The sequence below is a fragment of the Pristiophorus japonicus genome, chromosome 13, assembly GCF_044704955.1.
Source record: "Pristiophorus japonicus isolate sPriJap1 chromosome 13, sPriJap1.hap1, whole genome shotgun sequence".
NCBI classification, from domain to species: Eukaryota; Metazoa; Chordata; class Chondrichthyes; family Pristiophoridae; genus Pristiophorus; species Pristiophorus japonicus.
The window spans coordinates 61,791,746-61,804,932 of NC_091989.1; the positions used below are offsets into that span (position 1 = coordinate 61,791,746).

At 42.5% G+C, this 13,187-nt stretch overlaps 1 protein-coding gene across 6 annotated transcripts in view; it reads right to left on the reverse strand.

Moving 5' to 3' along the window:
• The window catches only part of lmo3 (LIM domain only 3), an 80,276-nt gene extending 68,491 nt beyond the window's left edge, over positions 1 to 11,785 (reverse strand). The window contains exons 1-2 of one of the 6 annotated variants that reach the window (XM_070896672.1): positions 11,710 to 11,785; positions 8,638 to 8,851 (exon numbers count right to left, since the gene is read on the reverse strand). In XM_070896672.1, the coding sequence (XP_070752773.1) occupies positions 8,638 to 8,843 (206 nt within the window). In that variant the 5' untranslated portion in view covers positions 8,844 to 8,851; positions 11,710 to 11,785. Of the gene's footprint in view, positions 1 to 8,637; positions 8,852 to 9,283; positions 9,346 to 10,926; positions 11,102 to 11,124; positions 11,151 to 11,477; positions 11,527 to 11,709 lie in introns of those variants that run through there. The other 5 variants (XM_070896673.1, XM_070896671.1, XM_070896674.1 and 2 more) reach the window with 5 other exon arrangements.
• Between the last annotated feature and the right edge of the window lie 1,402 nt (positions 11,786 to 13,187).

The window sequence follows — 13,187 nt, forward strand, 5'->3', positions numbered from 1 at the left end:
ACCCAGGGGAACTGAGGCCAACTGAAAGGTCAGTTAGCTAACTCATCTGACTAAAGGTTGAACCCAAGAGCTTCTGGTCTGTGTCACATTTAACCCACAAACTATTGGGAGAAGTCTATTGTTTTATTCTTAACAGCATGATGTAAAAAAAAAATGAAACTATATATTCAGGTGGGGAAAATTAATTTTGCAACAACCAGCAGGGTACTACAGATGTACTGGGTTTTTGGCAAGAGTATAACATTTAAATAATAGCTCCTTTTACTAGTTAGTGCATCCATTGGCGTTGGCCCTCAACTGAATTCACAAGATATGGATAACAGGACTTGCATCGAGTCAATATTCGTTCCAACTGGTCAATGCCAGCATTTATGCTCCTATACTAGTTCCATTTAGAAAGCATCAAACATTAACATATAGAACAGACATTACACAAAGGCTGCTTTTCCTCAGCACACACTTGGAAATGTGAATTAAAACTGAAGGCGGCCAGATTTTCTGTTGAACCAGAAATGTACAAACCATTTAATCCTGAACAAAAGTACAGCAAAACCCCTATTCATTTGTAAGCTCATATTTAATTACTTCTCAAATGAACAGTAATCAGCAAAGATCTATTCAATTGCATTAATCTTATATTGACAAACTTAATGGCCCCAAGTTTCCACATGCGGCGAAAAAGGCACACCTCAGAGCTGGGCGCCTGTTTTTGCCGCTGGAATAAAAGTGCGGTATTCGAGCTCCTTGGAGCTCGATGTCTGCTTGGCGCGGCGCATAGGGGACAGAGCCTACCACTTGCACTGATTTTGTAAGTAGTTGGTAGTTGGGGGCGGGTACAATTGAAATGAGGCTTCTTGGTGCCGGCAACCCTGCACGTGCGCGTTGGAGCGTTTGCGCAGTCTGAAGTAAACATTTTCTTGATATTTCTGTGTGTGAGGGAGTGCTTTTAGCAGCACTGCTGAATACATCACCTGCTGAAATCAGTGAGTTCAGCTTTTCACTGCTAAACTTGCAGAACCGGTGCCTGCAAATTAAGGACTGTGTTTGGAGAAATAAAAGTGCCAATTCAACTTTGCAATGGATCAACTTCCACCAAGAACAAAGAATTTCTTGCATGAGGAAGCAAACCATTGCATTATGTGGTGCACCCATTCTGCAAATTTAAATATAAAGATGTCGATGTGGCTGCCTCTCCCTGTCCAAATGGCCTCAGTCAGTCCCCCTCACAGCTCGAAGGCTGCTGCTGTTCTTTCTTTGGCTCCCGACCAGCCACTGACGCCGCTGCAATCCCATGGCCAAATGGCCTCAAGTCCATCCAGGTGCTGCATCTTCACGGGGAATGAAGGCCTGCCTCAAGCACTGCAGCTCAGCTCGAAGGCTGCTTGCTGCCTGCCGCTGCCGTCGATACACTGACGCCACACCGCTGCCTGAAAGGCCTGCCTGAAGCACTTTCACAGAGGTAGGAACATGGTTTATTTAATCTTTTCTTATAAATTTTTATTCAGGTTGGATTTATTTGTATAATATTTGTATAAGTATAACTAAGGATTGATTGTAGAATTTAATGACTTTCCCCCCGCCCCCCCCCCTCACCTCACCTCGTTCCCGACACCTAATTTGTAACCTGCGCCTGATTTTTTAAAGTGTAGACAAGGTTTTTTCAAGCGTACAAAAATCTTCACTTACTCCATTCTAAGTTAGTTTGGAGTAAGTTTTCACTGTGGAAACTTTGAAATCAGATGTCAGTGGCCAGACACGCCCCTTTTTGAAAAAAAATTCTGTTCCAAAGTGAAACTGTTCTACCTGACTAGAACTGCAGAAAACTAAATGTGGAGAATTCCGATTTCTAAGCTACTCCGTTCTACACCAGTTGCTCCTAAAAATCAGGAGCAAATCATGTGGAAACTTAGGGCCAATATGTCTTATGATGGTGTAAAAAAACCTAACTTTATTTGACCAATTCCAAAGGGTGTTCATTCTAGTAATTTCTGTCCTGAGATTAACTACAGTTGTCAGTGAAAACTCATTTGCACAGAAAAGGAGATTGTACATACTTTTGACAAGTCGAAGACTTTTCAATAACACGTTCATAAAAATTAATCTGGGCTTCGATTTCGGGCGAGGCAGGGGTTGGGTTTATGGAGAGTGGTACTGGCAAGGGTTGGGAATGATGATCGCAGATGCATCATTGCTTTTCCTGGCTCCAGACACATTTAAAAATTACCCTTTTGCTGGTGGCTGCTTGCTAGGCTACTTCTACGCCTTCAAAACCTGAGTGGAGCAGGCCTAATTTCCAAGAGGTCCGAAAACAGGCTTTAGGCCACTTGCATGTGCTAATGTGAAGCCTAATGCAGCCATCTAAAAAAAAAAGTTGGCGGATCCAAATTTGTCTTGAACGTTTTGCAGTGCCTGGTCCTGGGGCACAGGACATTGAAACCCATTGCACCAAATTTCTACCTGTGATAAAATGAAAAAGGCCACCTCCGGTGCCATAACCACAAAGCAATACACATTGGGTCACAACAATACAAATTGCAGAAATTTACATTTATATAGAGCCTTTAACAGAATATCCCAAAGTACTTCACAAGAGGCATAATTAGACAATTGGACACTGAACCAACAAAGGCGTTAAGAGGGCTGACCAAAAGCTTGATTAAAGAGGTGGGTTTTAATGAGAGTCTTAAAAGGAAAGCAAGTTGGAGGAGTTTAGGGAAGGAATTCTAGATTGCGGAGCTTAGCTAGCTGAAGGCATCAACGCCAATGGTGGGAAAATGCTGAGTTCTGGGGTGGTGGATGGGTTAGTCAGTAACACTGGCTGAGGTTAAAGAAAAGCAAGGTCATAAAGATATTGAAACCCAGGGATGAGAATTGGATGTTTCAGGGGATATCGAGAGGCAACATGGGTGAGCAAGGACAGGAGTGTTATGATTGGAACTTGATGCAGGATAGGATACGAGCAGCAGAGTATTGGATAAGCTGAAGTTCAGAGGTTGGGAGTCCAACCAGGAAAGCAGTAGAATCGTCAAGTCTGAGGTAACAAAAGCATGGATGAGGCTTTCAGCAGCAGGTGGGCTGAGGCAGGGGCAGAGGTGGGTGATGTTACGGATGTGGAAGCAAGTGTTCTTTGCGACGGAGGATTTGGGGTTGCAAGCTCATCTCTAGGTTGAATAGGAAGCCAAGGTTGTCAATAGTCTGGTTCAACTGGAGATGCCGTCCGGGGAGAGAAATCGAATCATACGCAAGGGTACAGGATTAATGATGGAGGCTAAAGATAATGGCTTCAGTCTTTTCAATGCTTAACTGGAGGTAATTGTGGTTCATCCAAGACTGGGTGCCAGACCAGCTACAGATGAGGAAGAGAAGGGGGCGAAGGCTAGATCCATGGGGGACTGCAGAGGTAACTGCAGCTGCAGGAAGAGAAGACTTTGCTGGGCTGCCCTGGTTATGATTCGAAAGGTAGGAGTGCAACCAAGCAAGGGGAATCTTACTGAGCTGGACAATGGAGGAGAGGTTTTGGAAGAAGGAAGAATGTGTGGTCGGCTGTATCAAAGAGTGAGAAGGGAAACTGCACCATGGTCACAGTTGCAAAGGATGTCATTCGTGACTTGGGGAATAGGACTGTTTGTGCACTGTGGCAGGGTGTAGAAGTTTAAACATGGAGTTACGAGAAGGGCATAGATGGAGAGGAGACAACATATTCAAGAACGCAAGAGGAAAGGGAGGTTGGAGAGGAGCTGCAAATTTGCAATGCTAGATGGGTTGGCCGGGGGTGGGTAGGGGATGATGACTTTCTCAATATGTGTAGACACAGTTGCCTTCAATCATTTATTTTCCAAGTGTTGTCATAAACTTCATAACTAAAAGATCTCCAGTCAAGGAAGGAGCAGACCAGTGTAGACTAAAATCCAACAGCTCAAGTGATTCAACACTTAACTCTCAACCTAAAAGGTCATGAGTCAGCCCTAGTCTCAAACACTCTTGCTTGCTTTGTTCAATGTTAAGCCAACACTCCTGGAGGAAATTAAATAGCAAATCTCACTCAAGTTTAGCCTGGTCATCTGATCAGTGGCACAGGGTGAAGTGAAGCAGTCCACCATAGAATCAAAGATTACAGCACAAGAAGCACCCAGTCAACCCACTGTCACTGCTAGCTCTTAAACTGGGAGCAATCAATTCTAATCCAGCCTTTTCCCTTTGGTCAACATGGCCAACGCTGCTAGTTCAGTGGTGTTTGGGTTGGGATCCGGTGGGAGGAGAAAGTAAATGAGCAATACCTAGAGGGAATAGTTACATATTTCTATTTATAAAACCTCAATATGGAGCTACATTTACAACACAGACCATTTCCCTTTCTACAATCTTAATATGTTTATTTATTGAAGCAGATGGCAAGCACCAAATGAACTACCTCCAGACACAACCCAGGTTTACACGCATTTCACTTCGAAGGTAATGAAAAGTTTTGAATTTAATTTAATCTGGTCACTGTGTTGCCCACATTTCAATCCGATCAGGAAAGTCAATAATGCCAGTGAAAACAGATTGGTCACATCCAATCTTTGGGGGTAGGTTTTAAAGTGGCTTTGGGTGGGGAAGGAGCAAGCATCAATTTGGAGATAAATGGAATGAGCAGCTATCCCAAACAATACAGAGTGGCTTCAGCCATTTTGGGAATTTGAAATGCCAACCTCTGATTTTAAGCAAGCAAAAAGTATGGTGTTATACAGCTTCAAACTACACTATCCCAGAAGTGTAGAGTCAACAAATTCAGATGTATTCTCTTTAGACTGCCTTCACTTCTCCCTGCATCAGTGGTTGAGAACAGAAATGAGCTTATGGTGTGTGTTATCCAGTTAACTCCGATATTCACAGTGCCAATCATATGACGCAAATCTGTACTTGACGTAGCTGTACTGAGCATATGACATGCATGCACTTCATGTAATGCATGCCATTCAGATTAAAGATGAATGAGGTCTTCCTATGCAAACACTAACGGCAGTATAAACTGAGGGAGGTGGAAGTGAAGTAGGCTGAATTTGAAGTATGATCATTTAATTATGTGATGCTGCATGTTAAAACATTTCCTTTTACTTAGCTCACCAAGGAAGATGACTTTTACACTGTGAATTTAGTTAAAGCACCATGGGCATGTTTAACCAAGTGTGCTGTGAAGAAAGCATTACTAAATACTGACTTATGGTAAAAGGGAAAACTTGTGTGGAATTCAGTGCAATGCAAGCTTACTGATGCAAAATTCTTCCCCCTTGGAAAATTAAAGAGATCCTACTCTATGGTCACTTGTCCCTCCCAATGCTTTTCTGCTAGAAAGAGTGAAACGCCATTTAAAGTTCTGGTTTTAAATTCAGTAATTAAGGGTGGGGTAGAAGGGAAAAGCACATTTGAAAAAAAAATATTTTAAGCTCAGATAAAGTATGCGGAATTGATCACTGCAGAACATTTGAGATGCGAGTGACATGACCTCAAGTAACAGGCATCCATTTTGAAAGCAAAGATTCCAATTTCAAAATTTGGCAGATTGAGAGATTTCTTCCAGGATGACTTCATTACAAATGTAACGTGAATATTTATAGTTTTAATGTTATACTATTTTCAGTATACAGCAAGATACTGCAGAACACACAAGGGTAAGTTGAATAGAATGGTTGCCACACTTGGTGGAAAACTGGGCTCGATAATAAAAATGTTTTACTTCAATTAGCATTTGAAAATAATTTACTTAGGATTCCTATACTAAAGGTAGTGTGAAATATTTACTCTGTCTAACTTACACACAGCCAAAAATATCCCCATTCTCTGTCGTGTAGCCTTAATTACCAGAGCCAAACTAAATCTGAAGTAACTTGAATTGGGTCAGCTCCAGTTAATTTATTCAATTCAAACACACCAGATTATGCTACATGTGACTCTTTAAGAAAAATGTTCCTCAATGCTTGCACATAGCTGTGATTGGAGCCACAATAGCTTTAAAAATTCATTTGATGCCTGGTACTGTAATGGTGGAACAGCACTGAACCAACCACTTCAGTGGACATTTACAGTCAGACCCATCTGATCCCTACTTAATTTTCTTGGCGTTGAAAATGTAGTGGCTTTGCCTACAAAAAGGAACATGGGTTAAAACTAGCACCAGAGATTGAAGTAGAAAATTTGGAGTATCCAAATTGATTCTGAAAGCTAAACCCAACCTAATCACAGACAGTGCTGGGAATTACAAAGGGCCCATCATACATTCAGATATGTTGGTCATTTTCAGTGAGAGGTTCATATTTCCAGCAACTTAAGTGGTCAATTTTGAGACAGAACACAAATTAAAAACAATACTAAAGACTTGAGCTTGGTAAAGGACAGAATACTGCAAGCTTAAGACACATCTCTATGGTAAAAAGGTGTTGGATCAATACACAACCTTGAAATGTGAATGAATGATGCATCAGAGGAGCTGCTTGATTGAAAAGCAAGTTAACATGTACTTGAACCAACAAAAAAGCATCCCTGAAATATTGAGCAATTGCTCCAACACTGGGAGGAGATAGGATCTACCCAGTTATCTTAGATAATTACCCACATACTTTCATCAGTTATACCATAACTACTAACAAAATATAACCGAGGAAGCCATGGGAAAAATATTATACAGTGGAAGCCAGTTGAGAAACATTTAGCGATGCATTCATTCACCGATATCTTAGAGGATTACAGGGGCTATTTCTCATATTGGAGAGAGAGACAATTTGCACAGTAATAATGCATACTGGTACCAGTATGCATTGAGAGAGGTGACCTTTAGCTGCAATACAAGAAAACATACATTTTTCAGATCCCCCACCCACACCATCAAACATCCATCGCTCCCCCTACTAACTATCTGCTCACTGGTTGTTCTGCTGTAGTTCCACCCACATTTGCAGCCAAAGGCACTGGCTAAAATTTAAAAAAGCAAAATACTGCAGATGCTGGAAATCCAAAATAAACACAAGTTGCTGGAACTACTCAGCAGCTCAGGCAGCATCTGTGGAGAGCGAAACCAAGATAACGTTTCAGGTCGTTGACCTTTCATCAGAAGATCTGACAAAAGGTCATCAGCCTGAAATGCCAACTTTGTTCCTCTCTCTCTCTCCATAGATGTTGCCTGACCAGCAGAGTAGTTCCAGCAGTTTCGGTTTTTATTACAGGTTAAAATATTCTGATATTATGGGGTGGAGAATAGCTACATCACAGCTATTGTAGGGTGGGGGGGAGAGAGAGAGAGAAGAGGGGGGTAAGTAGCCAAGGGGTCCCTCCCTTGCACTTCATCAGATCGAATGGCATCCTTATTAGGCACCATGGGTTGCCCAGGCCACTCCCCTAACTCGAAGTTTAGATGTGAATGTGAAGAGTCCAGCTTCGCTATGGGGGGGGGGGGGAAGGAACAAAGACGGAAGAAGTTGCAAAACGCAAAGCATTAATGCCGCAGACGGGATGAATCGTGATGGAATCCGACGTTCAGCCTATAATGGTCAAATGGCTCTAAAACCAATTCAAGACGTCTTGACATTTTTCTCATGCATCTTGGCTATCAATTAGTTTGAAAAAAATATGGAAGGCATTGAGGGAAAAATGTCAAAATAAACAATTCCATACGATTAGTTGCTGCAATGTTTTCAGTCCAGAGGCGAGGGGGGGGGGGGGGGGGGAAGCAATCATTCTGCACAAATGTGCTTTTTAACACGACAGCTACCAGCAGAACGTCACACCGTTGCGATGTTATAAATCATTATTTGTGTAATATATAAACCACGAATCATGTTACACACTCCCCCATTCCCCAGGAAAAATAGCACTCTGTACTTCAATATGTCAAGTGTCAGGAGACTATAACAAGAGCACAAATGGTGGCCCTCTGGTAAATGACCCAACACATTTCCATGCTGTTTTCTTCCAGCTGTCTGAAGGCCGAACGTCCTCTAGAGGGCACTGCAGCAGCTTGCAGGTAAAGCGAGCAGCTAAGCCCTGCTGCAGCATTTTCTGAGTGTCTAAAAATCAATTAAAAAGTTCGAGTAGCCAAGGTTACTTTGTGAAAAACTAAACACAAGACTGCGTAGATTGAGCACTGCGAGAAGCAATGACCTAGAATTCTTAAAAAAAATTACCCGAAAAAATAAACAATCTGTTGCTGACACACTGAATTCAAGGTTGTAATTTTAACTCCCTCAGCCAACATGGCACCTGCCAAGCACTGACGGGTCTTTACTTAATACAGACCAGTGAAACCACTGGCAGATATACTGAAGATTATTTTAATAGTCTAGTTTTTTTTAAATGGGTAAAGTTAGCAAGGGGAGGATTACAGAGATAGCGGTTTATTAGCCATGCAGGCTTAATTTCAAGGAGAAAAACAAGGCGAAACAAGTTTCTCTTCACTCACAAGGCTTACATCATTCCAAAGACAAAAAACCCTTCATGAAGGACACCTGTACTTCTGTTGAACGTCAATATTCTGAAAGTCCCTACAAACACTTAACATTAATTAAAAAAAAAGAGGGCCATTTAATTGTCCAGCCAACAGGCAAATGTCTTTCCTTTCCCCCCAATCCCCCCCATGGCTGCCGCCACAAATGAGTAAAGTGGTACCTCAGATAATCTCGGCGACACAGGATGAGGTTGGCCTTGGTGTAAAGGGTGGAGCCCACCTCGCCCAGTCGGCAGTCACAGCAGGCACATTTCAAGCAGTCCTCATGCCAGTACTTATCCAGCGCCTTGAGGAGGTAGCGATCTTTAATCTTCCGGTTGCAGCCAGCACAACCCTTCGGCTTGGTGTCTGGCTGGGCTGAGAGCATTTGTATACCTGGAAAGGGGGAAGGGGGAAGGGGGGGGGGGGGGGAGGACCAAAAACAGCACAGAAAACAGACTAGTTACTGGCAGATTCTTCAGTTTATGTATGTGTGTGTTTTAAATAATACTGCAGTCTATTAAATCTCTAGCTTTAAGTTAATCAATTGAATATTTAATTTCTAGCTAGACTCAAATGTTCTGTATTAAGTGGGGGAAAATGACGACAAAGTACTGCTTTGTCTACTGGTCAGTTTCAGTCCTCTCCGATTCTGGAGCTGGGGAGAGTGCGAGAGCTCCACTCGTGAGGCAGACTTCTTTCACAGCCAGCATCAGGGCAGTGATGGCCTGGCAGGAGGTGGATTCAAGGGGGTGAGCTGGACGGTGACGGGGTGCCAACACTACCCTACCTTCCTGGGAAGGGCCGATTTCAGCGGTGTAGCGTTACCTATAGGACACAAACGGCTCAAATGCACCCGATCCGAATTGAGGTAGCACCGGGACTCGAATCCTTCACCTTTGCTCAGGGGAATAACTGACTTACTGCAGCACCGTGTCACTCAATCTGTTTTACAACAAGCAAACTTTCACATTCACTGCTTCATTGCATTCGGTACTGTTATTAAAGCACAGTTCCCCTTCGTCTTTATAATATTAGAGACTTGGATAGCTCTCCTTCCAGCCATTATTACAGTTCAATACGTTTTGAGCTGAAAATCCTTTTTGGAGGCATATGATTTAATGGACTAACCTCTTGCCTCAGTAGAAAATACCCTCCCCAGCTCGCATTTTGAGATGTTACAGGCGTGCTAAAGAGAAGTCCATTATATTGCAGAAAAAATAGCTCTAAAGAGCCATTAGTAAAAAGGAGAATTTCAAGATCAAGACTGCAATTACTGCACTGTGCTTCCTCCTTTCAATAGCTTTTCACACACACACACAACCATTTGACAGAAACCACAATTTATAAATAAAGAGGGGTTAGGCACAGCCCACACAGTGTTACATTTAGCAATGGTTAGAGCCACTTTATTCCATTTAAACTGTGGTCACTTAAATTGCTTGGATTCCATTGTGACAGAGCCCACGGTTGATTTCCTCTATTCTCTCATTTTATCCCAGTGCCATTGAACCACAGTCACACAGCCTCAATAGTTAACAACAGGAGCGAAATATATTGGGAAAAAAGTGCTGAAACTCATTACCAGCCCCCCGGATAGCAAGAGAGTTTTTATAAAAATTTCCCTCAGAATATACTGTGTTGCAGAGAGGTTTCCAATCAGTTATCAGTTTGTGCCAGGGGAGGGGGGTTGGATAGATAGATATGAGAGTGTGGGTCCCACAGCTGGGGGGGGGGGGGGGGGAATACTGAGGCAAATTAAAACATAATTTTGCCAACAGTCATCGGATCATTGAGGAATGGCAAACAAAAGATTTTTTTTTTTTTTTTAAACTGAAAGCTGGGATCAAGCTTTCAAAGCCGTTTCTCTCGTTCAGTGGCTCGGAGCGTCCCTGCGGGCTGTAACCCTCCGAGACTACAATGCAAATAAATGTCCCCAGTTCTCGGGGATTGGAAAAGCTTTTTAAGCAGTGGAGCTGGGAACCAATTTGATTCTCTCTCTTCAAATGCAGCTGCAAGGCTGAGAGATACTGACATTTTTCCACTCTTATCAGTTTAATTACTGTTCCCATGGCAGCAAAGTGCTGGTGCTTGGCAAAGGCCAATGAGAGATTTGCAACTGCAAGCCCAATTTCTGATGCAGCCAGCATACAAAACAAAAAGAGAGAAAAACCCACTTTCACCGTTAACATGCTCAATCTAGGTGCTAATGTCTTTTCTTCAAGAACCGCGCTGAGTAATGCGAAGGTATCCATTTAAAACCTGACAACATTAATTGACAAAAGGACATCCTTCAAAAAGCACTAAAAAAGCAATTAATGGAAGTAGCAGAAAGCGTCATGCTGCAAATCGAATATAAAACAGACTCGCGCTTCGCTAAAAGCTCTTTGGAAGAACTCCGTCGTGTTTTTGAATCGGATCGCGAAAAAAAGGGAAAATTAAAAATTGAGAATCGCATTTATTGCCCTTACCAAAACTTTTCGCCTTTTCCTGCATCAGTTTGACGGCAAGGCCCTTGGCAATCTCTCCCCAAACAAGCAAATTCTCCCCTTGCAGGGTTAAGTGGCGGCGGCGCTCACACACACACCGAGGCAGCCCATTGTCGAGACTGACAAAGCGCAGACAAGACACACGCTGCACAAGCGTTTTATCGTCAGGCTGGTACTTACAGACAGACCCGAGTTGTATGCATGCGGCGGCTGTGCGAATGACAGAGCCACATGCTTTTTTTTGGGAAGGAAAAAACCCTCCGCTATAATCTTATAATCCACCCTCTCCTACTGCCGCTTTGCAGTGGCGAGCGCCCCGGTATAACTTTAAATTATCAGCAAGAACCCTCGAAAATGTAGCCAAGTGTACAAATCGTCAACTTACCAAGGAACTCGGAGCTGCACAGGACTCAGTTGATATATTTATAAACTACTCCACAACCAGCGCAGTGACTACATGGAAAGCAGCAAGTTCAAAATCAGAAATATATATATATGGCTGTAAAATAGGCACAGAATACTTATTCACTTACCGTCCCTATTAAACATGAACAGAAACTCACTCAGAATACAGCGTGTACTTCCTTCCAGAGCAAGGTCAGAAAACAATGAAGGGCCGAAATGCACTTGTATGGTAAAGTTTAAGATAATGAGGTCCTCAAGGAGCCGCCAGTAATTGAGTTGGTCGCAACTCCGCTACAGGTGTTCAGTCTGGGTATCTGCGGCGTAACCTTTCCCTGCGCGGACTGATTGAGGACAACTTACCTATCAGTTTATGAGAATTGTCCTAAACGAATTCAGCCTCATCATCTGCAAATTCAATCCTTCGCCAGCGAGACACAATGCAGTAAAAGGTCATTCAATTATTAGCGAGGAAGCGCGGCTGCGAATACACACACACACACACATACATCGTCAAACCACCACGGCAGCGCTCCCCATACTCTGGATATTTACCACACACACTTGCTGACGACTCGAGTCCAGCAACAGCTCTGGATCATGCCTCAATGGCCAATTTCCCCATGGTGAAATTTACAACCAGCCGCAAGCTTTGGGTGCAGACAGAACCATACGCATTCAGTCTCATGCACACACAATTTCCTGATAGAAAGGCAAAACAACCAGAACCAACCTCTTGAGTGCGTCCAGTACCAGAGACTGCGGATTAAGGAGACCTTTCCTATTGATTTAACCGTTTGACAAAAAAAAGTGTAGCAGAGCCGAGTTGTGCTTTCCCCGTTGCATAAAAAAGCCCTCTCTCCCGTTTATCTCGCTACTACTGCTCTGAAATATCAATGTCTTTTGTTAGCCAATATACACACACACAGAGGCAGGAAGAGAAAGGAAATAAAATCAAAACAAATGGAACAGCTAATGAGAACAATTAAATTAATTATCTTCAAGGAGATGAGATTTTTTTTTTAAACTATGATCTGCTATCCCTCGCTCGCAATGACTGCTCTGTAATTCATGGCAACTGATTAGTGCATCTACGCAAATCTTTGTTTAAATCATTCAACTAATTAAATGATAGGATTATTCTTCTGCCTACAGTGACATCATTTCCCAGTAATTAGTACTCTATTTAGACCGTGGCAGTAGATTCCTAATAACACCAGCGAGCTGCAGACATTTAACCACTTTTTCACACCTCAGTGACAAACTGCCCAAATCCCGATTATATATTGTTCTTTCACTATCTCGGGAGAAGATTTAGGTGAATAATATGCCACAACCACATTTGAAAAGAAAGAGGGGGAAAAAAATCGAATCAATAGTTAACATTTAGCTCCCTGCCATTCTTTCTTTCCCGCCCACCACCCCCCCCCCCCAACAAAATGTAATGATAATTAGATGGGTCATAAAATGCTCCTCTTTTCATTATGACTGATGAAACGCATTAAAGCTGACAGGGTATTACCTGACAGTAATTAGGTTTTGTCATGAATTAAATTATTTGAATGCAGACTATCTTCCCAATCATGCAATTTTCAGGGAATTTTTTTTGTCAGAGTAAAGAGACAGAAAATAGCATTTCCCCCCTCTCTTTCATAATATGAATTATTCACAGAATCACAAAAAACCACACAGTTGAAGAGGCCCACCACTTAATGCACTGCACAGATGTGATCATCAGTGATTACCAGCAATGAAATACTAGTACACACAGTGATTTGGTGAACAAGAGGTGGAATTTAATGATCGACCGATATTCTCTGGCAATATTTAAAAAAAACACC